The sequence below is a fragment of the Barbatula barbatula genome (assembly GCF_947034865.1).
Source record: "Barbatula barbatula genome assembly, chromosome: 17".
NCBI classification, from domain to species: Eukaryota; Metazoa; Chordata; class Actinopteri; order Cypriniformes; family Nemacheilidae; genus Barbatula; species Barbatula barbatula.
Genome location: NC_136780.1, coordinates 5875220 through 5900575, shown reverse-complemented (window position 1 = coordinate 5900575; position 25356 = coordinate 5875220). Strand labels below are relative to the sequence as shown.

The window sequence follows — 25356 nt, the reverse complement described above, 5'->3', positions numbered from 1 at the left end:
TTAACTGTGCATTGGAATTGATGGATTAATAGAAAGTGGGCGGCTTGGCATAGAAGGTCTCATGACAAAGTGACCCAGTTTGTTGGCTACATGGGATTATATAGATCTGCTCATAATGTAAGAAGTGCTTAAGAGAGTTTATGCAGAAACAGATTTGACAGAAAATAGGCAAAGAACAGGAATACATTTGTTCAAAGAGTAAAAACCAGAATTCATATTATGGTCATATTAGTTATAAATAAATATAAAATTCATATGCATTTACAAACCACATTGCTTGTGTTCTTTCCCCCACAGCTGTATATTTTCTGTGGTAGGCTACCACTAAACATAATAGCTTCAATAAACAATACAGGTCATAGCTTTTATTGTATAAAGCACATACATAAGAAAAAAATCGTAAAAAATAAGTATCTTTAAAAGTGACAATGCACCACTTACGTGTTCCCATATAGTTTTAAAGGAAGTGACTGAGAGATTCTCAGAAGTCTTAATGTATTCAATTTCTTCTATTCTTTGACCATACATTTTTAGTTCCTTTTTCACTTTTTCCATTTTCCCAGTGCATTTGACATTCAAAATACTCACATGGCTTGTTTTACGTCCTGTTCAAATCTTATCTTCTCTCTGAAAATGAAGTAGAATGAACTCCCTATATTTATGATTACTGTCTCCATGTGTTATTAATAAAACATTCAATGAAAACAGTTTCAGAATCAATAATTTATAGCAAAAACAATGAAAGCACACTTTCAGAACTCAAAACAACTTGCAGCAGTTTTCATGTTTTAAAATGAAAACAACACAGTTGTAGATCCAGATGTTCAGTATGGCACACAACCAATGTCAATGTATCAATGGCTTAGACAAGAACATGATTATGAGAGTTACTAAGTTTGCCCAAAAAAATGCAAATTACCCTTTTGATCCATTCGCTTTGTGTCTGTTATTCTTCATTCCACCGAGGTTATTCATGTTATTAAAATCATACGCAATGGACATTTTACATATTCACTATATTCATATAAAGATGAAATGGATTTGAACTGGGCTTTAAATCTCTTCTTTAAAAATTCACATTCTCGAGGACATCTGAACATTCAAAATAACAGTATTTTCGCTTCTTTTGAAAGCATCAAGCATATCTCTTCATGATTCAGGTAGCAGTGTATACTGTGGCTATACATTCTGCAACTGCTAAGCTATATCCAGAAAAAAACCCTCTATTTAGACTTACTCTATATTCAAAATAGGCACACAATAACCAGGCGTGATTTTTTACAAATCAATAATACTGTCTGTTCACTTTGCCCTGATTCATATACAGTATTACAGGTCATACACCCTTAAAATTCATTTCACCACCAAATTGAAACTCTTTGGACAAGTCTTCAAGATGGCTTGTGTCACATCCCAAAGGCACGGAAAACCCCACAAATACAAAATATTTAAGGCTCATTTCTCCACTGACATAGAAAATGTCTCGTCACATACATCACTATACAAAGGCTTTCCTGATGAACAATTTTCCTATTGTACAAATCATTTGAAATGATTGAAAATACTGTTCAGGGAATGTAAATAAGTGCGGAACATGAATCAATATATACAAACAAACACGTTCATGTAAACAGAAAAACAAAAATGCCACAACCAAATGTAAACAATAAGAAAACACAACGTGCCTTCTCCTGACCAAAAGCTATTATTATTTATGCTATACAGTTAGAAATGATAAATACAATAATCTTGCTCTGACTTTTTCCCTGTGCAGATACTGAATTACACAAACAAACCAAGTGATGCAAGTTAAATTAGTGGCACGCCAACCATTTCTTAAATTAGTAGCTTGAATTTCCAGTGCATTGTGTTGCAAATACAACATATCTCTGAGACTACGCTAATGTCAAACAATAAGTCTCAGTAAAACAAATGTTTATAATAATTTCCAAAGATGTAAACAATCTCTAAACCTCTGTTGGTGTTCACCTATTATACAGCGGTGCAACATATATTCTGTTCGAAGCTGCATCACTTTAAATAAAAATTCAGCATCAAGAGGATTTTGGTGGCTCTCTCATTGCAGTTCTTGAACAAAGTTTATCTGTTGTCTTTGGCAAAACTGTGCATCATCCAGTTCACCTTGGTCTTCCAGCTTTCTCTGAGAGCTTCATTAAATTTCACTTTAAAGTTCTTCAATGCCTCGTCTTCAGACTTTCCCAGGGCCAAAGAGTCCTTAAAGAGATGTAATAACATATATATATAATATATGTATATAAAATCTCTCTATATATATATATATATTCTAAAAGATCCAATCTGCCCAGGGGTCATGCTTACCTTCAGATACTGGATGTCTTTGGAAGAACTAAGTTCAGGGAGACCGGCAGCTTTCATTAAGGCAAAGAGATTCACAAAAAGAGTCCCATTCCGACAGAGGATCTTATAGGCCTGTTCACAACACTTACGGAACCTGACAAGGAGACACACACACATTCTTTACTTTTTAAGGAAGTATATTTTTTAAATCAGTATTCCTTCCCTCAATCTATTATCAGGCTATATATAAATGTAGTCTCTAGTAAGGTCATTTACACAACAAATGAGATGGACTCACAAAAAAACTGTGTATGTCCCATAATTTATTATATTGACATATTAGGCCTCATTATTATGAGCCCTAAGGGAACTAACTCTGTGGTGTCAATTTTGAAATATAGATTTTTTTTAACTAAAATATAACTGGATGTACCGTTCAAATTTCTCACTGTTGTTGGTCCGTCCCTCCTGAATAACATGGACAAAGTCGTACGTCAGGATAAAAGGAACACGTTCCCTGTTGATCCCGAACTTGCTCTTGAAATTCCCCAAAAAGTGCCCAAAATCTATATGGAATAACTGCAAACAGAAGACAGATAATCCCAGACTTAAAACCTATATTGATCTTGTATACAAATTCTGTACTAAATTTATTAACATACAGTAAACATCTTATTTTGTGTTAGATTAAAACCTGAAAAACTATACAAATGCATTACACTTGCACTTGGAGGGACAATGAATTCAAGAAGTTTCCTCCTACCTGACCCGTTTCCCTGATCATGATATTGTCACTATGCCGGTCCCCTATTCCCAGAACGTATGTGGCTACACAGTAGCCTGCACAGGACAGCGTGAATTCCTCAATGGCCTGATCCAGTTTATCCCTGTTAGAAAAATCATTGAAAGAACATTTTAGTTCTCATACCTACTAGCTTCCTGTCTGCAAAGCCGCATGCGTGTCAAGTCACATATACCCGTCTTTCCTATAGTGTTAAAGATGATTAAATAAAACCCGCTTGATGATTTTCAGACTGAATGCCTCACATGAGATCCTCAATGATAATCTGTAGGGTAAATGTGTAACCGTGATTCTTCCTGCTTCCCCTCATTTCATTATTACTGTAACTCAGATTGCAAAAAAGATGTACTACAATAGTCTCACACAAGCAAGACCTCTGACTACATGACGCGAGGTTTGTCTTGATGCAATATATTCCACTATTATAACTATACAAATAATAAAATAGGCCCTGATGCTAAATTCTGTAACTAAATTATTTTACCTGTCTCCAAATAAATTGATATTTTTCTATTTTTATGGATATTCTTATTATTATTCAAGTGAAAATGGTGACTGTAAACTACGAATTAATTCTGTAAATGTGCTTCTCATTGATATTGGAGGTTCAAATACAAGCGAAGCTCGACTGACAGCATTGCTGTGACATGGTGTTGATGACTGTCAATAGAGCTTAACTTGTATTGAGCCTTGAAAATTCTTTAAAAACAACATAATCCAATATCATTAACCTCCTGACCTATAGAGTTCCTACATTCATTCATTATTCAGATATCAGTGTAGAGTACCACAGAGATGACATTGTTGTGAGCCAAACGCATAGGGTTCCCTTGAGCGAAAGCCTATGCATTTTTCCTATAGACTTGTAGAAGAATGCAATAAAATAAGATCTGTGATTAACAAAGGTTTATGATGTTTACATGTTTTGTCTATCAAGATAATCTTCACAAATTAACACAACACGTGTTACTTTTGAAGCTTAAATACAATCGCCAGAAGTAAAAAGCAAAAATAATGCTATAAACAGACTAAATTACGGTAAAACATTTATCATGGTAAGTAACTACTCTGTGAATGAATCCCTCTCCACTTTTTTAGAGATTTGTGTCCATGTTGCATTATTTAAGAGATTTATATGCGCAATGACATCTATATGCGAAATGACGTCTAACGTCAATGCCAAAGTCGCTTTTAACAACTTGTTAGAAACCGACATATTTAAGGCAAAAGAAAGCTTTAAAAATATTCACGTTTTAATTTATAAAATAAAACACAGTTATAACACTCTCTTGATTTTTTGGTTTTTTTTGTTGACCACAAATCTTATTTCAGACATATAACGAAAAAACCCATAGACTTGGTGCGATGGAATCGGAAAGGCTAAAATGCTGCGTACGTCATCTTTGCGGTGCCCTTTTGGTGCATTTAACCCATAAAAATACCTTGTTTGTGTATCTAAGCATTATACGAGGAAAAATGTATTGGTTGAAAACATTCCAAGATACAATGATACAAAAAACATGATACTTTCAAGTATACTTCATAATATATACTTAGTATGTTGACCCTGATGAGTTGGTGTGTGTTACAGGTTCCAACACTATCACTTTAAACCTTAATTCATACTGTCATGATATAATAGATGTCATGATTTTCTCTCATCAGCAGATCTGAAACTTGGCAAAAGATTGTGTTGTGCAGTGCAGTGTACAGTATGCAACACACTTTGTGGGTTTTTCTTAGAACTCAGGTTGTATCTTAACACAATTTGCACTTTAAGCCACTTTAGTGGAAAACACCTGCCAAGAGCAAATGTAATTGAAAACACTGCAGTATGCAGGGAAAATATACTCCAGCGCTGCACCTTTTGCAACCAAAGTGCACTTGATGTTAAGCTATAGCAGCGCTATGAAGGTTTCAGGTCAAACAAGAGAGTTTGATTTGAGGAAACGACAACACAACACGCAGACGGCTATAGCTCGCCTGCTTGCCACATTCACACCACACAGGCCTGTGTCTGGGGTACAGGATGAGATGCTCACCCAGGGTTCATGGACTTGAGCCAATTGAGAAGGGCGTCTTTGTTGAAGGCCGCAGTCGCGGCGCTGTTGCTGTTGTTTCTCTGGATGTTGGCGATGGTGTCCGAGTTCTTCACCACCTCTATGAGACCCGTCTTATTCCCAGTCGACATGCATCCGTACGGAAGCATCCTGACAAATTATTGATTTCAAAATTAGATTTTTTAAACACACCACGGTTTCCACAATCGATGCTAACCATGTTTCATTTCGAGAATCGATGCTAACCAGCATTTCATTCGAACCTGCTTAAAACTATCAATATGACGTATGTGGCTTACATTGTTTTCGATCTTATGTAAATGTAGAAGCTCTGCGGAAGTCAACAACACAAACCTGAGGTCGAGACCTTCTCTTTTCCACAGAACGTCCATTAGCTGAATCATCTGAAGGGTTAGCATATCCTGTCTCAGATCTAAAAACCACAGACTCCATGTCAAAGACTATATAAACAATATGAATAAACAAATCTGTGCAAATACTGTGACATTAATGACCACGAAAAGACGACCATAATGTTGAATTTGTCTTCATACCATCTCCGTTCTTAAATATGAGCCCCACGGTGTCATATTTGTTCTTGTACATCAGCCACAGCGGTTTCATCTTGGAATCCATGAACTTGCACTTGTCTGCGCTGAAGCCAAAAACAGCAAACGTCAAGAAAGAGAAAACGCAAACCCACGCAAACACTTGCAAACTAGTCTCTTCTCTTTCTAGTTGTTGTTTTTTATTTGTAGTCAATGTAGGCTCAATGAAATTATGACTAGGCGATTTTATCCTCCAAATCTTACTGACTTCTCAGAAAAAGTGTTCTTGCGCAATTATTCCTGTTATCACAAACTTTATGCTACTGTATCACACATCATCGTGGGCATATCGACCACATGTGGAAATAAGCTAACACTGATACTGACCGAGATCTGATTAAACATCTTCTAAACACTTTCTAAGAAAACATCACAATAAAACACACATCAATGTGGACAAAACTGACGTCATGGCCGTTGTACACAAGAGGGCATGTGCTTCCCTCCATTCAGTATTTGGAGGGATTTACATTTTTCGACATTCAGGTGATTTGACAAGGGTCCAGATTATATTGCACAAGACTAACACACAACAAGATAAAAAAATAGTACCAGATTTCACACAGCAAGATGTTGGGGTTAAGAGGCGACACAACGTCAGAGAGCGCTTCCATGTACGTGTCCTGTTTAATGCACACTTTCATGTCTTCTGTAGTCTGCAACCTTGTTGCCTTCTGACTGCCTGACTTCACAAAGTCATTCAGAGCCTTCATCTTATTCAGAGCCTCATTCTACAGGACAAATAACAAACAATAAAGTTAATATATCAAATCTATATATGAAGAGTTCAGATGCAAAACCTCCTTAAAGCCACCTCCGTCGAAATGAGATAACAATGTTGAGTGAACGCTCTTCACACATGGCATTCGGTATTACTTAAATCATTTTGTGTCAAAACCCGCTAAATTCCACGCTCTGCCCGGTCTGAAATATCTGGTATTGCGAAGACTTAATGTAGGAGCATGATAAAAAAGCTCATCTAACGGATTTAGCATCTGATCTCCTCATATATAACAACAGATATGCATAAAAACATTTCCCTGCGTCACTGAATGAAAAAGTATTTGCAGCAAAAGTCCCAGAAATCAGGTGCAATGATGAACATTAGTTGAAATGAATTAAGCAATTGATCTAATTTCAATTCCATTCCTATTTAATGCCAACATAGTGCTTTTACTCCATTGTATTAACCAACTTTACAAGAAAATAAAGAAATCAGAAAACAAATATGGAATCGAACAAGCACTATTGCCATTTTAATTTTTCTCTTAGAGAATATCGTAATCTACTTTTGTCAATGCATATGACAAAAAAAAACATGCCTTATCAGCTTACACAAAAATGGCCAGAAAAAGTATTTTTTAATATTATGTTATTACAAGACATTACACACTTTAACAATTCAAATAAACAACAAATGTATCACGGTGGAACTGCTGCCATAAAGAAGAATTGTATTTCCTCCCCACTGGGCAAATGTATGTACAGTACCCACTAACTATATTTACACACATACATGTATGTTACAAGCATTTTACTAATACTGGAAAGCGACTTCTGAGAAACAGCTCGCAGTGAAGTGACAATTACTGGTAAACGTTAAGTGCTATCATTGGGCCGCATGTGCCAAAAAGAGCAACTGAGAGCACGATAGAGAAACCAAAGCAGTTTACATCAGGTCAAGACAAAACTGATGCATGAAGTCAATAAGACTAGTTGTAATGTTAAAACAGATACTGAAGTCATGCGCAGCAGGTTACTGGGAAAATATGCAGAAAGCTTCATATGCAGAAAGAACTGTAAGACATTTGTATATTGATTCCATTAGAAACCTGCGGCACTATGAAATCATAGTTTGTTTGAACTTCTAGACACACCAATAGTGGCTCAGCCAATAATGTGAATTCGGAGTGAAAGCTGTGCAAAACAAATGATTATCTGATGCAGAAGAAAACATAAATATATGATCAAACGTCCGTTACAGCTATTATATATATATATATATATATATATATATATGTAGCAACAAGTTTAATATTTAGAAGGTTGTTATAGCAGAGCTTGACATTAAGCATCGTCATGTGGTTTTCCTCCGGACCAGTAAATTTGTCATTCACTAGTCGGAGTACAAACTTCATTTGAAGTGACAACAATTGTTTTGGATCCTGATTGGTCAAGTTTGTTTAGAAGCGTTTTACCTAGTGTACGCTGCAGCACCCTTATATTTGTTAATACTCTCCATGGTTTGCATAGAACAATGGCAAGCATTAATTATTTTTAGCGTTTTGTGGTTTTGTTTGCACATAGCACTGGTTCGACAGAGGCCAAAAAGTTTTAGCACAAGTATAAAACGTCTGTTGTCATCATTAAAAAAATAGCAAGTGCAGTTCATCACATGAATAGGCAGATAACTTGAAAGACATGAATGCTGGGTACATATGGATAGATAAGGGCCATACCCAACTGTGTATTTAGTTTTCTTTCTTTACAATAGAGGTATATTTGTCCACATTAATGACTGTAGTATACTATTTTGTTATTTACTATAGTAAACTACAGTAAAATGCCTGGATACTCTGTAGTATACTACAGTAAGATGGAAAACACTTGTGTTTACAACCATTTATAAATTTACTACAAGGGTACACCACAATTTCCTTTAGCAAATACTTTTTGGTCTGAGTGTTCAAGTTAACAGGAAGTTTGTTGGGAAGACGCTTGAGTTTTGGGTAGACGATGGCTTCACTCAAACAGTAAAAAGCTCTTAAAATAAACTCTCGGAGCAACTCTAGATGTCAAGTTCATGTGTTTTATAGCCAGATGACAAATTTGTTACACACAAATGCAAATTCATAAAAACACGCATCTCTGTCTAATGCACCTATTTTTATTCTTAGGACACACTGATTTTTTCCGTAGCACTGTTATAACTTCGGTTCAGTCGGGCAAGTAAAATGATCTCTCACTTGCCCATACAAAACATTCACTAATCCCGGACAAGCAGTACTGTGGAGCCCAGCTTATTGGGTCATTTTCAAACCTAAGTCAGAAATAAGTGGAACAAACCTGCTTCAACAAGCACTTGATGTGGTAGATGCTTCCACGGCAGTACGCCTCCAGAATAAGTCCAAATCTCAAACTGACGGATGGCACGTGCATTTCAGACCTTCAAAGCATGAAGAAGCCTAAATTACACCCAACAACAAGTCATAATGATTGTAGATTTCTACAGTAATACAAAATCTATAATTTACCTGAGATGCCAAAATAAGAAGTGACCTATTTTCTTGTTGGCAAGAGCTCTCTCCAGCAAGAAACTGGTCAAGTCACAATCGAGGTAAGATTCATACTTCAGAACCTGCACCAGTTGCAAGAGGTATTGAAAGAGTTCGCTATCACTGTTGGAAAAAAAACATGGATTTATGTGAATCGAATTTTAATATGAACCATTTAAATACAATTTATAAATGGCTCTTCTCATCATTACATAATTGAGGCAACTACAGAAACACTAAGGGTATGCAGCAGCTATTTTAAAGCCCCCTTTAACATTGTTCCCTTAACATTGATGTAGCGTGATCGCATAACACCTGTACTTCAGCACATACACCGATTCTTTGACTTAAAAACAATAGACATATGTTCTAAAAAAAACATCACTTGGTTTTTGACACGATTCTCACTGGTATTTTGAAATAGATCAGTTACTCTGAGATAAAAGAACAAGTGTGTCACCCACCGCAACTTCCTGAGGCAACGGATGGTGAAGGAGCGCACGTGAGGGTCAGGGAAACTGTAGTCCAGAAGTTCTAAAGCATGCAGAGCAGGAAGATCGGTCCATTTGCGTAACAAGCAAATCATCTGAAAAAAAATAAACGCTGCACTGAGAGAAAGTGTATCGCATTTTGTAATGTACATCATACTATCAACTCCAATATCATAAATGCAGTTATTTCACATGGAGTATCTTCTCAGGTAGATCCAGAAGTGTTTCATCTCACCTGAGCCACATCCTCGTGTTTATTCCACTTAGTGATGAGCAGAAGTTTGGGGAGGCTTTCCGGGTATTGTTGCCTCACTTCTGCTCGTAACTTCCACAGAAGCTCCTTCTCGTCTTCAAAAAACTCTGTGTAGTTTTTATTGTCCACTATCTCTTTCAGTTTCTGTTGCTGAAGATAAAAAAGACAGATGTCAAGTAAACTTTCATTTGAATCAAAATTCCATTCACAACTCACAACAATACTTTTGAAGTTTTGTTAACTTCATATCATATGAAAATAATATTAATTCAATAACATTTACATTTATATAATATGTCTCTTCAGAACATTAAATGTTATCTCTTACCTCCTCTTTTGTAGCAACAACTTTTTCCCCATTAAGACTAAGTTCATTTAGCTGAAAGCGATAGGAACATATTTAAATTATTAGCCTCAAAAATGAAAAAATATATTTTGAAATGGTGTCTTTTTTTCTCCGCCGCTGTACAGTGTGTAAGACATTACGAGAAACAATATATGAAACCACAAAAAACCTTTTCAATTGGTGGATAATACAGGGGGTGTGGCCTAATGTTGGGAAAGCGAATCAGCAGACCAGCCGTGCTGTCAATATTTGGATTTTTCTCCACAGTACCCATAGGATTTAACAGATCACCCTTATCATCTGAAAACAAAAAGAATGTCCTGTTAAAACCGATCGGGACCTCCATGCTTATTCATTTGTATTTTAATGCACAGCTAATTTATTATCAGAAAACTCAGCCAGATTGCTTGGAAGTTCACTCCTACAACTGTGTACGACAGAATCTTTAAAATATCTCAGCGATGAAAGGTCAGATATGAGGCACAAGCTACTGTTTGGTTAAAATGTCACTGAGTACCTGGAACAGAAGGCCAAGTGGACAAAGAAAATTCCCCGGTCTTCAGCTGGTCCTTGTAGTCAAACACCATTGTGTTCACCCAGGCCAAAGGACAGTCCTGTGGAAAGAGGGTTCATGTGAATTTGTTGGATGACAACTTACACAATAGTCATTTTCAGTGACTCTTAATAATCAACATAATCCAATATTATGTTGCATAAATACAGCAGCAAGCGATACAATCTTAAAATAAATAATACATTTGCTTAAAATGTTCTTCCGAGCAATGCCATTGAAGAACCATTTTGGGTTCCAAAGAGAACCATTCAGGCAAAGGTTCTTTAAAGAACCTTCTCTCTCTCTCTCTCTCTCTCTCTCTCTCTCTCTCTCTCTCTCTCTCTCTTATTCTTACTTTTTTATAATGTGACAAACCTTTTTTGCCACAAAGAACCTTTTTTGTAACAGAAAGGTTCTTTATGGAACCAAAAGGATCTTCTATGGCACTTCTTTTAAAGCACCTTTTATTTGTAAGAGTGTACTTGTTTATAGTCAAAGTTATACATTTTAGTCAACCATGGCATTCCACACATAATATAAACTCTGCGGCAAAGAACTATCTAGTTAGAACTTAACTAAAGATTTTCTAAGAATAGTGCACACTTCCAACAATAAATTAACACAAATATAACTTTGGAAATGATGTTGTGACTGTCAAATTTACTCTTAAAGGGATAGTTCACCCAAAAAGTAAAAGTCTGTCATCATTTACTCACCCTTAGGTTGTTTCAAACCTGTATAAATGTATCTGTTCAGATGAACACAGTGAAATACATGTGTAAGAATGTCAAACATTTTCTGTTCTGGAACATCTTTGACAACCATAGTAGGACATTTTTTGTTCTTTTGAACACAATATGAGATATTTTGAAGTATTTAGGAAAATAAATAGTTCTGGGGCACCATTGACAGCCATTTAAGTTTCCCTACTATGGTAGTCAGTGATGTCCCGGAACTGAAAATTAAAAACATTCTTCCAAATATCTTTCCATGTGTTCATCAGAACAAAGTAATTTATACAGGTATGAAATTACATGAGCGTGAGTAAATTATGACAGAATTTTTATTTTGGGGTGAACTATCCCTTTAAAATCGCTCGCAATGGCAATGCATTTTAAAACGGTATTAAAGGTATTACGATCGACTCTGGTCTCTCTCTGGCTGCTTTTGATCAATATTTAGACCAAGTGATGCACTTCAGTTTCTTATGTTAGTTTGTAAGGAAAAATACATTGTTTCTACAAAAACAATTTAATCCTTGTTTGGTGTTGGTGCCTGTTTAATGTTTATTAAAAATGATGCAATTAATTGTTTATAACATCATAGACTACATTTATATTTATTCAAGATAAAAACTTTGTTTTCACCCAGTTCATATCATAGATTTTAGTACTCGACCAAAAAATGCTGACCTCTTTTTTCCCAAAGAGAAAAAAGACAAATACCAAGCATATATGTTATCTACGTTGCTTCCAATTGGGATAAAGTAAACAGCTGTTAGGTTTCATGGCTGTATTGATTTATTTATTGTTAAAGGTTGTCCCCTAGTTCACCAAACATGAGTAACAAAAGAAAACTTTTGAGGGTTAAACAATTAAGTACACACCTTTTGAGAAACATTTTAGTGACCCTAAATGTTTAATCCATAGTGCCTATACAGTTCAATATGAAGATACATCCATCTCCCACAGCAATGTGAGGACAACAGATGCCTATACTGACGTGTTTTAATGCTCGTGTCACCTAACGCTCATATAGACTTCTTAAGTTGACTGAAAGAGAAGTAATACTGAAAGCAGAAGTGCGTGTTTTGGCATTGAGCCACAGCAGCCCACCGTATACACACACACACACACACACACACACACACACACTCTTTGACACCTGGAAATTTCAACACTGCGGCTTCAGTTGACACTGCACGCTATTTTACAAAAGATGTGTGTCGGTGTGTTCTGATTTGACTTTAACTGATATTTCCAAACATTTACTCACATCAAGCAGGCAATGGACCACAACATCCGGTTATAAGGGGTTCAAGTATTGCATCATGATGGGTATTTTTATGAGAAAATAAATTATTAAACAAGACATGTCTGCCATCCAGACCAGAGTTTGACAGCCTTTCTTTTGTCTAAGTGACGCATTTGTGCCATGAAACATACCGCACGTTTGTTCTTCTTCTTGGTAGGGCGCTTCTTGGTCTTTTCAATGACGCCGTAGATGGCAAAACAGAGACGGCTCATACGAGGCAGGTCACTAACGCTGATGTCGAACACCAGTTTCTGGTCCCATACGGGGTCAGAGCAAACGCTGACCTCACTGCTGGTCCCCACCTTGCAAAGGAGCTCACTGCCGTGGAAGAGGCCGGCCTGAACCACCAGCTGAGAAACAGAAAATAATTTGAGAATACACCTTCAATAAAAACAAGGCTTTTAAGATACAATTTTAGAGGGAACTTCCATTATTCTGAAAATGAAATTACGTATGAATGAATGAAGTAAATGAGGAAGTGAATGAGTTCTGGTGGGAAAAGATTTGCATGCCGGGGAAACCAAGGATAGCAGTAACATGGGTAAGTGGGCTGTATATCAGTCCAGGTTTCACATTTAAAGTCCATACTTTGCAAGAATTTCTGTCATCTCTTTCCTCCAAATATATACTTCAAAATTATATTTTAATGTATATAATTTTTATTAATGTATATATTTTGTAACAGCAGTGATGTAAACAAGATAACAATTGCCATAGTGACACACATGAAGGCAGGGGTCAGTAATATAATAAAAGTAGATTTGAATAAAAATTCTACCCTGATTTTAGGACAATTGGAAATGGGAAAGATTTCTTAATTTAAATGATAAATAGCCTAAAACCAAATTTCTTCATCTGTTTTCGTCTATAATATTTTATTTTATTTAGTTCTCACACCTTTTTTAATACAGGTACACAATAGTATAATGTTTCAGTAGCATAGGGCCAATTCCAGCGCTATGGATGAGACATTTTTAGTCAAAACTTTAAATGTAGCTTCAATTCTGACAGAATGTATTTAATAACAATACATTTAATAATCGATTTAACTAAACCTCTGATGAGACAAGACATACAAAGAAATTTTTTTGTGTTTTAAAAGAGAAAAATCCATGAGTTACGGATGTGAGAAAAAAGGATGCACGTTTGTGACATCATACGTTGTAGGATTGATTTCTGTGAAATAAAATGTACAAACAAGAAAGTGTTGATACCTCTTCATAGACCACAATATAATTGTATTTCAATTTTATGTGCCATTTATGAGGAATATGGACAGTTATGGTTGAGTCCATCATAATTTACTCGCCTTTCTGACATTTCAAACCTGCATTATTTTAGTTGTTTTGCAGAAAACAAAAGATACTTTTAAGAATGTTGGTAACATAAAACCGTTGGTCCCCATTGACTTGAAAGTGAATGGGGACCAACGGTTTTCGGTAAACACCATTCTTCAAAATATCTTCTTTTGTGTTCTGCAAAACAATGAAACTCATGCAGGTTTGAAATGACAAGAAGTTGAGTTAATGATCACAGAACTACTAATACTACATAAAAGGCCATAAGAATGATGTAAAAAAGAACTCAAATAAGCCTGAACATTAATGCTGACATGGATAAGATAAAAGCTGGAAATTATTTGCATAACCAATTTATTTTGAGCACAACACTTTTGTACGATAAAATGCTTAGTCATGCCATTACAGCAATTCAACACTCACTTTTGCAGTCCATCACTGCAAAAGCTGTTCCTCATGATAGAGGAAGAAGCAGATACAACAGCTAGCTTGAGTTAGTTTTTATTGGTATAAAAATTGTTGTCGTACAAAAAAAATGATGCAAGTGTTATACATGAGCAACAGAGCTGGCCTTTTCTAAGAATCTAGGCCCAAGAGAGAGCCGAAAAGCCAGATAGTCACTGCCCACTTCCTGTTTTGATGTTTTGCTTAACCGCTTCTGATGAATTATGGGAAATATGTGGTGAGGGTCACATGACCACAGTGTTCATGATTTCACCCCTCACTACCTGCCACAGTTGAGACGCTAAACAACATAACTGCATCCTACTAACAAAGTACACACGGAGACAAACAAACAACCAAACCAAACAGCATGCTTACCTTCATGCCCTCATCCGCATTCACCCGACTGCCCTGTAAGAGATGTATGTAGAACGGCTCCTGGATGGACCACAGCGAAGATGTGTTTTGCTGTTGAGAAAAAAGTGTATTTGTATATATTTATATTATTCAGAACATTTTCCTGCTTTGTTCGCATTTTAGTTTTACGTTAAAAAGCAGGTGTGGGAGTGCATCTGTGTGCGCATGCGTGCGTACTTTTCAGTTACAGAGAAAACAAAACCAAAAAGAAAGAAAAGGAAAACTAGCATGTGTGAATCTAAACCAATAAAACCAAGCAGTGAATTCAGCACAGTAAAGATGCTTTCATTGAAAAGTCTTCTGCATCAGACCACATACATCAAAATGTACAGTAGAAGTTTCTTCAGCACAGCGCTAGGGCCGCACAATACTGAAGAAAATCTACTAACTTTCTAATTAATGCAACATTAGATATGTGATCAATTATATTAAGATATATAAAAAAACTGTACAAATTTACATTTCAGAATTGTCAAATTCACTTATTTACAAGAAAGGCAGAAAATGGTCAAGCACTATTATTATTCCAATGCCCAATAATAAATATTTACTTGCCGTCCTTAACAGAAAAATATGGTTGAATATTACGCGTGATCAACTTCTGACAGAAGTTGAATGTGCCGACTCAAATGCATTAGTATAAAAAAGGTATAAAAATGTGAATAATGACTATTTACTGTAGTTGTTTTAGTTTGTTATGTGCCTAATAAACGACAATAACATTTCTTGTTTTAAACAAGTTCCTAAAAAGTTGTGTTTTCGTTTTATTATGAGAGGTAGTTGGTCTACTAAGTCAGTTAAGAACTGTGCATGTTTCAAAATCTTTCTGGGAAAATAAAGAATCGTTCTCTGAAGTCTCAAAACAATTCTCCAAAACCTATTTTTCAAAACATAATTTAGTTATTGCGATAACTTCGACGATCATTTAGAAATATCTTGCGGCCCTTTTATATCACAGGGGTGGATTACATATTAATATCATTTATGTATTAAAAATATGCGATGTGAGAAGAATCAATGAATTTCATATGCAAACAAAATAGTTTTATGTGGCAGTTCATTTTTTAAAGGTCCACAACAGTGATGTTTCACATGGATGATATGTTTATCAAATTAAAATTAATATATATAAACATTTTTAAACCTACACAACCAGCGAGAAAAAAGCAAAGTTATGCTCCATCTCATTCATTCCAAACACTTCCATGAAGAGTGCACATTTGGCCAAACGGTTACCAAAGAGTAAATGATTGTAAAACGGGTTCAGCGGGGTCGGACGCTTCAAAACAAGCTAAAGAGGAACATGATAAGTAGTTCCGCTGTAAATAACAGATCGTGTTCTGGTGTAAAAGTGCCATCTCACCCTTTTCAGAGGCAGCGGGGGAGGTTTGGATTGAGCGCGACTTCTGGACACCTGATTACTGAGGCCACCCTGTTCCTCCTGATATTTAACGATGGATGTGTGATGCACCATAGTCAGATGTGGAGTAGTGCCTCCGTGCAAACAAGAAAATATATACTGAAATAAAGGAAGAAACAAGTAACGTGGGAAAAAAATTAGTCGTGGTTACTAGCACATGGGCTCCAGACACATTGAGGCATGGTGCTATCAAGAGACATTCACTCCCAAACTCTTCTTCTTTACATTACACTCAATCAACAAATCCCTCAAACCCTTTGTATTAACTAGTAAACATTATTGAAAAATAAATAAAAATAAGGTCAAGAAGAGCGCATACACAGCGATCGTTTCGGATGATATACCATTTGCCATGATTTCATATAGTACAGGATGGAAACGGCAGCAGAGGTACAGTTACCACTGCTTTTATCAGTACCTGCTTTTTAAAATCTAGACTATAAAGACCAGACCAGATCCTGTACTCCTGCAATAATCGTTGTTAGATCCTGCGGCCTGTTCATTTAGCCTAATCATATTATCCTCAATGTAGTAGATGTTTTGAAGGTCTATGACTCATCTCTGCAGGTACTGGCAGTTTCTATACCAACAACTGCTCCAGAATGGTGAAGTCCTTCTACTTTACAACGTATTTAAATCAAATCCAAAGAGAAGTCTGAAAACACTTTAACTTGCATCAAAATGAAATATAAAAGAAACAACCAGAGAAAATACCATAAGACGCAAAGCTTTAGACATAAGAGATGTGTCACATGTAGCCATCTGGCAATTCAAGAGTCTTAACGTTTGTTGTACTGAAAAAGTCAAGTCAAGAAGCTTTATTGATTTTCACAGACTTACTTTAAACTGGCACAGAGGATATTTTCCATAAATGAATTCCAATCTCCCATTAACCTGCAGGGTGTAATCGTCTGGCTTGTCCTGCTTTGCAGATCGAAACACGGTGGATTTCTTTCTCAGGGCGTTCTGCTTAAGGACCATGGGTAGGCCCTGAAGATCTTGCTGGAGAACGAAGGTCTCCTTTGAAGAGCAATTACACAATGCGTGAATTCATATTTTTATACAGTTTAATAAACTGGGGTCTGTCTGCAGACTCGTCCAGAATTTAATTACATGAATCAAACCAATTCAGCTCTTAAATAAATATAATGACACTTGATTAAACAAAACGCACCAACAGTACAATATAAAACAAATTAAAAAATCCCCACAATGGTTTTGGATTCAAGCATTATTATCCAAAAAAAACCCCGCAATGTTAGTGTACTATTATATATAAGTACAAATTATACAGAAAAATATTGAGGTTTAAAGAAACCGAAATAAAAAGTATAAAAATTCTGTCTTTATTTACTCAACCTCACGTTGTTCCAAATCTGTACATTTAATTGTTCTGTTAAACAAAGATATTTGGAAGAATGCTTGTAAACAGTTCTTGGCCACCATTGACTACCATAGTGGGAAAAATTGTGTTATACATTTCTTTCTTCTGTTGAACACAAACTAAGATATTTTGAAGCATGTAGGAAAGCAAACAGTTCTGGGCACTTTTGACTACTATGGTAGTCAATGGTGGCCAAGAACTTCGGTTACAAGCATTCTTCCAAATATTTTTCTTTTACTGATTTGGAACTTGAGGGATTACAAAACGTTTTTGGGGGGGATGAACTGTGCCTTTAATTCAATTACAGAATTTCACAGATGCAGTCCTCTTTTTTTAGGGGCCGCAAGCAGTTTGCGATTACGAAAGAAGCTCATGGTTCAAAAGAGAGACGGAGAAACGCTGCTCTAGTGATACTAAAATGAAGAAGTCACTCTCATAACAAGTGTTCACTCACAATAGTATGATTAATTTCTCACAAAGCAATTGTTTTTCTCTGCAGCTACGTTTCAGCTTTTGATCCAAGTCTTGCAATATGAAAACAAGTGTTGCTGGAGTTTTTCTCATGACACGGTTGAAGTACACAAGTGCATGACATTCATATGGAGTGGGTGGGGGACTGACAGGCAGCACATATAAATACTATGAAAGGCTCTGATAAACTGGGTCACTCTGTGTGTGCGCATGCAGATGTTGCTTATAGTGACATCATCACCGTGTCGAAACGTCTCCTAACTCTTGTGATATCAGAGGCAGAAAATATGCCAGTCTAAAATTAGATTTTGCATGTTTTACGGCTAAATAACAACAAAACTCATTACACACTGTCAGCACAAAGGAAAATGATACGTAACGTGTTATACAGTCGGTTGAATTATACTGTAAAAGAAATTAAAATCGAAATATCAGTCACATCACTCACCTCACTGCCTTCGAACTTCACGTTGACAAAGAACTTTTTAATACTACGTGATATCCCAGAGTGAGTCACTATAGAGCACGGCTCCAATTCGCAAGGAAAGTTGTACTCCATCCACTGATGCCATGGCAACATCTGACGCTCCTGAGCACGCTCTTCACAAAACCCCCGCATTTTTGTTCGGAATTCGTTGACTTCGTGGTTCTTCTGAGATTCAAACTCATGATGACCTGTGGAGACAATGTTTTAATCTTTGTAGGACAATGTGCAGTTACTAAAACACATATTTTTTAAATAGACAATAATCAAAATGATAAAACACTCTGTTTTTCAGGGGCCAAACAAAGAATAGTGTTCTACAATCCCCCACTGAGGAAGAGAGGAAGCAGGATCTAAATGATTTTTTTAAAGTGATAGCTCACCCTTAAAAATCAACAAAAATTCTGTCATTTTTATACTCACCCTCTTGTCATTTTAAACTTGTTTGACTTTTTATCTTCTGCAGAACACAAAAGAAGATATTTTGCAGAATGTTGGTAACTGAACAAGGGCGGTACCCATTGACTTTTGTATGTGTCTATGCAATAGAATTGAATGGGTACTTATTATTTAAAATATCCTCTTTTTGTGTCCAGCAAAAGAAAGTCCTACAGGTTTGAAATGACAAGAGGGTGAGTAAATGATGACAGAAATAAAATCATGTGTCCTGTGACTGTGTCCTATACTAAAATCAAGACACATAGATATAACAGCCACAATAATAATATTGACTTATATCGACTGTTCCTTAAAAACATCTACACTTATAGTTGATATTAGAATCACAAATTGTTCTGAATTGATTCACATCTGCCAAAACTACATTACTCTGTTGCGTTGATGAGTATGACCGAAGCTATTTCCATTTGATCTGACGTGTACATTCGGATATCTGCAGCGTGAAACAGACCTTTTCCTATGAGCGAACTGATCTGGGTTGTGATGAGCTTTTCGACTCTGTCTCCTTCCCGAGCAACCAGCCTGAGAATGGGCAAAAAGGGTCGGACATCAAATAGGCGACGCCCCTCGTCTTCCAGCTCCTCCCGCTCCGCTGTCATATTGATGCAGGTGAAGACGTAGGCATCAGGGTCACTCAGCCCACTGAAGAGAGGTTCATCCTTGGCGTTCTTCCACAACATCTAAGTCACGTGACATCAATGTTACAATGTGTTGCGATTCCTTTGCTACTATGTTTATGTCTTGGTCACATATACTGTTTTGACACTTTATATAGTTTCATCTTTACGAGTTTATACAGTACCAAACCAGTCTGGACCAGCATGCCCAAGACCAAACAGTATTTAAAGTTAGGGACCCCCAACAATTCACAAACCATCACAGCATCCACGGCAGCTTTCTCTCCCACAAAGTGTTTACATGCCAAACAAGGGTCTCCTCACCTTCTTGATAGTACTGATGGTGTCACTACAGGCTACGGGAAAGCTGAGGTAGATCCCCGTGGGGAGGAGGAACTCCATGTTGACCTGTTGCCGACCCTCTCTCTCCCACACATCCTCCATGCAGTAGACCCCCGGCGGCATGATGCAGGAAACTCATCTACAGCTGAGCCCACCGCTGAACACAGACTGACACTTCAGCGCAGATCAAGTGATACAATACATGAAATTACAAACCATTTACAAAGAGTCAGGGAGCGACCTCAAGGACCTCAATTAATATTTGGCGAAAAGAGAGTCGGTTGAACACATGCTGCCTAACTGTGTGTAGCAAAGGTCCACCCTAATATAATTTGACCAACCCAATGATTCGATTAAGCCAAAGAGAGCGGTTCAGACTAGGGGACATGTCAAAATAAAGGCAAAATAAATGGTAATGGATACATTTCTTGTGTCAGAGCTTATTTTATCGTGCACAGTTGTTTCTATGGTCAGATTAACTATCTCCACAGAAAAAAACAGCAGGAATCATAAGCTGTTCTCATGCAAATGTCTATAGGACACTTTTCCACATAATATACAGTCTTTACAGGTTATATCATATCATTTGATATTATTTGTCCATGTATAAGGCACACGATGCATGCAGCTCTCGGATAAACTGTCTAACAGTGTAAGGTTACAAAGCCGACCGGAGGGCCAATATCCGAGAAACGTGGCGCACATCGTTTCATATCAACATTTCATAACGCAGATTTTATTATACCTTGAACCCCAAGTCGATACGTGGCATGCGAGGTGCAAAAACGTCGTTGCGATATAGATGCGCTTGTAATAATAATGCATTTAAAAATGGCAGGTGTTTTGCGTATCGCATCACAGATCACGCAAATGCACATCTGAGAATTCTAGTGATGTGACAATGTCAGTTTAAACTTGCCTTCAAGCCTCACCGGTTGTTTGATTCATTTGTTCACCATCTTCAAAATCCAACGATGCACCGTTAATGTGACATAGAAATTGAATATCCTCCCGACGCGTTAAGACTGGCCACCGATGCCAGTATTTAAAGGATCTAGTTGTTTTGAAGCTCAAGTGTTTATAATCCTTTGGTGGCTTGAGGTGGTAAAGTGTCTGTATGCACACTGCGCGTATCACGCCGAGCGTTTCTAACTCGTAGGGATCGTCGACATAGTTGCGTGGTCTTTCACTCTCTCTTCCTCTTTCTCTCTTCCTCCCTCCCTCCGGCGCATCTCTCTTTCTCTCTCAACACCTCATGCAAAATTTGACCGATTTATCACCTATATATTCCCACACTTAAGTGCGTTTTCTTTTTAGTTATTTTATTTAAATGACTCGTATTGATAATGCACAGTTTGATTGATGTTCTCATGTTAATGGTGTCGTTGTGTCAAACATAAAAAGTACACGGTATATGTGCAATGTATTTTCATGCGTATTGTTTGCACTTTTCATGAGGGGTTGACACAATAGTAACGGTCCCTAGCTGTTCCTCGTGCCGTCTGGCTTCCTCATCGATTGTTTTCACGCGTCATTCGCTAAAGTCGAATAAAAACCGCCTTGTTGCCATTGCAATCTTCAATAACCATCGTTACTGTTCATTTAATGCTTTTTAGTTTTATGCACGTCTGTAATTTTTTTTTTGTCCCCTGTGATGTTTTATATTTAATATTCTACATTAAAACTCAAAGCAAAAATACTGTATTAATATGCATGCCTTTTCAAATCTTTACGTTCAAAAATCTATTAACGTATATGACCATTTACTTTACTGTAAATGCTGTATTTTACGAGCCGGATTATTTCCTCATTTTAAAAAAAAATAGACAGACTTGTCTTCCTGTGAGTGAAGGAAGCTCTATTTCTGGATGCCAATGCCAGCGAATTACGATTATGGGTCCGTGGGGAAGTCTCATAACAGCACCAGTCATTCAAAAAAAAAGCTGTCTGCTCTCAGTGAGACGTCTAGTAAAGGGTTTAAAAATACTTGCATAAAACTATAGAGCCCTGTAACAATCTTATTTTCTAATTTGAGTAGGTTTATAATTCTCACACCCTCCCTATCTCCCTCGATACACTTTTGGATGGAGGATCTGGAACTGTGTGTAACTGACCACATGCTGTTGAATAGCCTAATCTGCACAGACATTTGTAGTCAGACTCTGGTGGTACTATGATGATAACAATGAACGCCATCGTTGAGAGTACAGCAGCTCACAGCTTGTGAAAACAGGAAGTGTGTGTGCAGAACAGAAACTCACAGTCAAATAAAGCCAAGACCCCTGTGACCGCATCCGCCCACCTTCAACCCCTGCCCACCAGCCACTGTAGGGCGAAGTGCATCCTTCTGCCAGACAGCCAATCACCGCAGGTAAGTTACTGGAGGTGATGGGGAAAAGCATGGTCCAAAAGTCATATCACATGCAGGCACGCTAGTGTACCTTTGAACAGATCAATCTTTTATGTTTTTCTCCTGTTTGATGATCAGCAAATCGAAGTCTGTAACTTTCATACACCCTTTCAAAAAGCAAATGTTGATGAATTCATTTATGGTAGAATCGATTAGAAATACACAATTATTTCTTTCAGTATTACAGTTTGAAGGCAGTGTAAAATAAAAAAAAACTAGCTCTAATCTAGCTGTTAAAATGCTCCCATGCACATCACACGATTAACCCAATTTGGAGTCAGTCGGAGGTACAATTACAGACCGATGTTTTCCCTAGTCTCATGTTAACCACTGCAGCTTCACAACTAAGTCAAAGGATATCTTGCACATTTGAATAGAATGAAATCAATAAGATGTTATAAAATGTTTTCAAATTAAAATCTAGGAGCAGCGATGAATCCAAAAAGATGTATTGAGTGAAAAATATCATAATTGTTTTTACAGTAAATATAACATATAGCCGCAGGGCGGCGCCATTAACCTACCAAGAGACTTATTAAGTGACAGGAACAATTAAATGTGATCTTGGTTTTTTATTTGAGTAGGCTACTCTATTGATTTCAGTAGAAATGATTTCACTCCAACATATAAGTGTTATTGCTCTGCTTTTGTGCTATAAATAAATGCATTTATTAAATTAAAAATGTATTTATTTATATTGAAATATAAGCAATAGTTTATATTGTTAAATAAATGAAAGAATCGTGCGAGTATAGCTTTTAACATTTTATCAGAGAAAAACTCAAACAAGTTACGAACATTTGCATATAAAAATATTTTTGAATTCCAGAAATACACAATAAACCTCTATTCAATATAATATAAAAACATGACAATACACTAATAATCTCTTGTAAACCAGTTTTAAACAAGACCTTATCTACTCTAGTTAACAAAATTATTTTATACAGTAAAATTGCCATGCAAATCGTAAATCCATTTAAGATGTCAACACGACGTTAAACAAACATACCTAAATATGCTTTAGCAACTTGATCCTTTAAACATTTGCTGAAAGAAATTCTTTTGGTTTAAACAAATTGCCAACAGTTTCCAGCATTGATTGTCTGAATCGTTAATGGATGCTTATGGAAAATAAGAATGAATCCGTAATGCACAATTTGATACCAACTCTTAATATCAAACACTTTAAATTCAGAAACGATGGTAATGGAACACAAACATTTCCAGGATTAACAGGCGAACAATAACAACTGCCGATATAACTCGGTTCTCACACATCTGTCCATCACTCATATGGATGATGCACAACTTCAAGGTGGCTGCTTGGATGCTGCGGAAAGCTGCAGGTGGAGCTCCCGCCCGGACTCACCGGCGGGGTCATTCCGGTGTACATGCGCGCGCTCAAAGGCATCAAAGCGCTCGGGTGCCGGTGATACGATCTATATGAAGGATGAAGGTGATGGTGACCGTGATAATAACTCACGGGAGAGTTGGCGTAATCGTTTGGCGAGAGAGGGCGCGCGTTACCGAACATTGGCTGCAGCGTTGGAGAACCGGGCTGGTGGTGACTCCAGGGGGTGCTGCTGAACGGGGTTTGCCAGTAAACGGGCTCTGGTTGCAGGCAGTAGGAATCGGTGAAATTAAATCCAGGCGCTCCCGGTAAATAAGCCAAAGTGGGTGATCGGTATGGTCTCTTGACGCGCCTCCTGCGCCGGTAGTTGCCCTGGTCGAACATGTCTTCAAATGCTGGATCCAGGGTCCAGAAGTTGCCCTTCCTCTCCCCCCCGTTCTCCCGGGGCACTTTCACGAAGCACTCGTTCAGGCTCAGGTTGTGTCTGATGCTGTTCTGCCACCCCTTTTTGTTCTTCTCGTAATATGGAAACTTGGAAACGATGAAGCTGTAGATGTCGTTAAGGGTCAACTTTTTATCCTCGCTTTCTTTGATGGCCATCGCAATGAGGGCCACGTAGGAATAAGGTGGCTTTTCCTGGGCGTGAGCTCCTGCGGGTCTGTCTTCGCACCCGGAGCTTTTATCCCCAGTTGAAGACACGGTGTCATGGGAGGGATGGGTTCCCGCACAGTTATCCATACTGACAGCCGGTAAGTACGGATGCATCTATAGGTCAGATCCAGCGCTCTGTTCTGCACTCCACATGAGTGAGGATGAAATTGACCAGGTGTGCTACAGGTCCGACTAAACTCCGCCCACCTGTCCTGCCTCCCGTCTCTTTTTCCCACGGGCCGCTTTTTCTGGTTTTCAGGTCAAAAGTTCGCAGATTTAACATGAAAGAGTGTCACGGGCGTGTTTTGTCTGGTTGTAATTTGTTACTGTAAACAGCTCTTTGATGTCCGGTTACCAAAGACAACATATGTAGGGTTCGCAGGTGCGTAAGGACAACATAACTGAAATCAAAAGATCAGTTTGGTTTCTATTGACAAATACATCTGGCTGCTGCATTTATTGAGCTTTCATTTTATTCTGCATCTCCTATTACCCTTCTCTTTACAAAAATTGGTTTTTATTAAGAACAAAATTACTGTTTGAAACTTATTTCTAGTTTTGCAAGCGTGTTTGTACTTTGTGGAATGCACATGTCTAAATAACAAATTGATTTTGTCAACTTGTTCCTTACTGCCACTGGCCTGTCCGATCAAAGATCTAAGGAGAACATACAAAGTGTATACATTAAGCTATGCATGAAGTTCATACATTATGTTAATGTGCGTGTAGTGTAAAGCTAGTTTGGAAACATACCTTTAAAACCAAACAGTTATATCATAAATTATTCAGCTCTACAGTTTTGTTATAAAAGAAACATTTGAATGAATTTGCGGTTTGACATTAATTGATTCGAGTCTGTGTTTG

At 37.2% G+C, this 25356-nt stretch overlaps 2 protein-coding genes across 3 annotated transcripts; both read right to left on the bottom strand.

Moving 5' to 3' along the window:
- Positions 1-353: 353 nt before the first annotated feature.
- Positions 354-21271, bottom strand: pik3cd (phosphatidylinositol-4,5-bisphosphate 3-kinase, catalytic subunit delta). Of its 2 annotated transcripts, none has more exons than XM_079478773.1 (23): positions 21010-21271; positions 20060-20234; positions 19570-19798; positions 18624-18850; positions 17161-17340; positions 16264-16419; positions 14862-14951; positions 12873-13091; positions 10672-10768; positions 10324-10454; positions 10137-10187; positions 9791-9958; positions 9529-9650; positions 9044-9187; positions 8856-8955; positions 6342-6520; positions 5736-5836; positions 5536-5614; positions 5164-5331; positions 3083-3206; positions 2753-2898; positions 2341-2473; positions 354-2235 (listed from the first exon to the last, which is right to left on the bottom strand). In XM_079478773.1, the coding sequence occupies exons 2-23, from the start codon at positions 20198-20200 to the stop codon at positions 2101-2103; spliced, it is 3120 nt and encodes a 1039-aa protein (XP_079334899.1). In that variant the 5' UTR covers positions 20201-20234; positions 21010-21271; the 3' UTR covers positions 354-2100. The 2 variants fall into 2 exon arrangements, with proteins under 2 accessions (XP_079334899.1, XP_079334898.1); XM_079478772.1 differs by having other exon boundaries at positions 20997-21255.
- Positions 21272-23244: 1973 nt separating this feature from the next.
- On the bottom strand, positions 23245-24643 carry foxl2l (forkhead box L2-like). The gene has a single exon (XM_079478719.1). It carries the CDS (start codon positions 24604-24606, stop codon positions 23776-23778), a length of 831 nt encoding a protein of 276 aa, XP_079334845.1. The 5' UTR covers positions 24607-24643; the 3' UTR covers positions 23245-23775.
- Positions 24644-25356: the final 713 nt, after the last annotated feature.

Bases quoted from the DNA above. Each gene is read 5' to 3' on its own strand.
- foxl2l (XM_079478719.1), bottom strand. From the start codon at position 24,606: ATGCATCCGTACTTACCGGCTGTCAGTATGGATAACTGTGCGGGAACC.
- pik3cd (XM_079478773.1), bottom strand. From the start codon at position 20,200: ATGCCGCCGGGGGTCTACTGCATGGAGGATGTGTGGGAGAGAGAGGGT. The intron at 9,188-9,528 runs GTGGGTGACACA...TTTTTCCAACAG, and splicing joins CGTTGCCTCAGGAAGTTGCG to TGATAGCGAACTCTTTCAAT. The intron at 6,521-8,855 runs GTTTGTTCCACT...TTTGTCCTGTAG, and splicing joins TCAAGTGCTTGTTGAAGCAG to AATGAGGCTCTGAATAAGAT.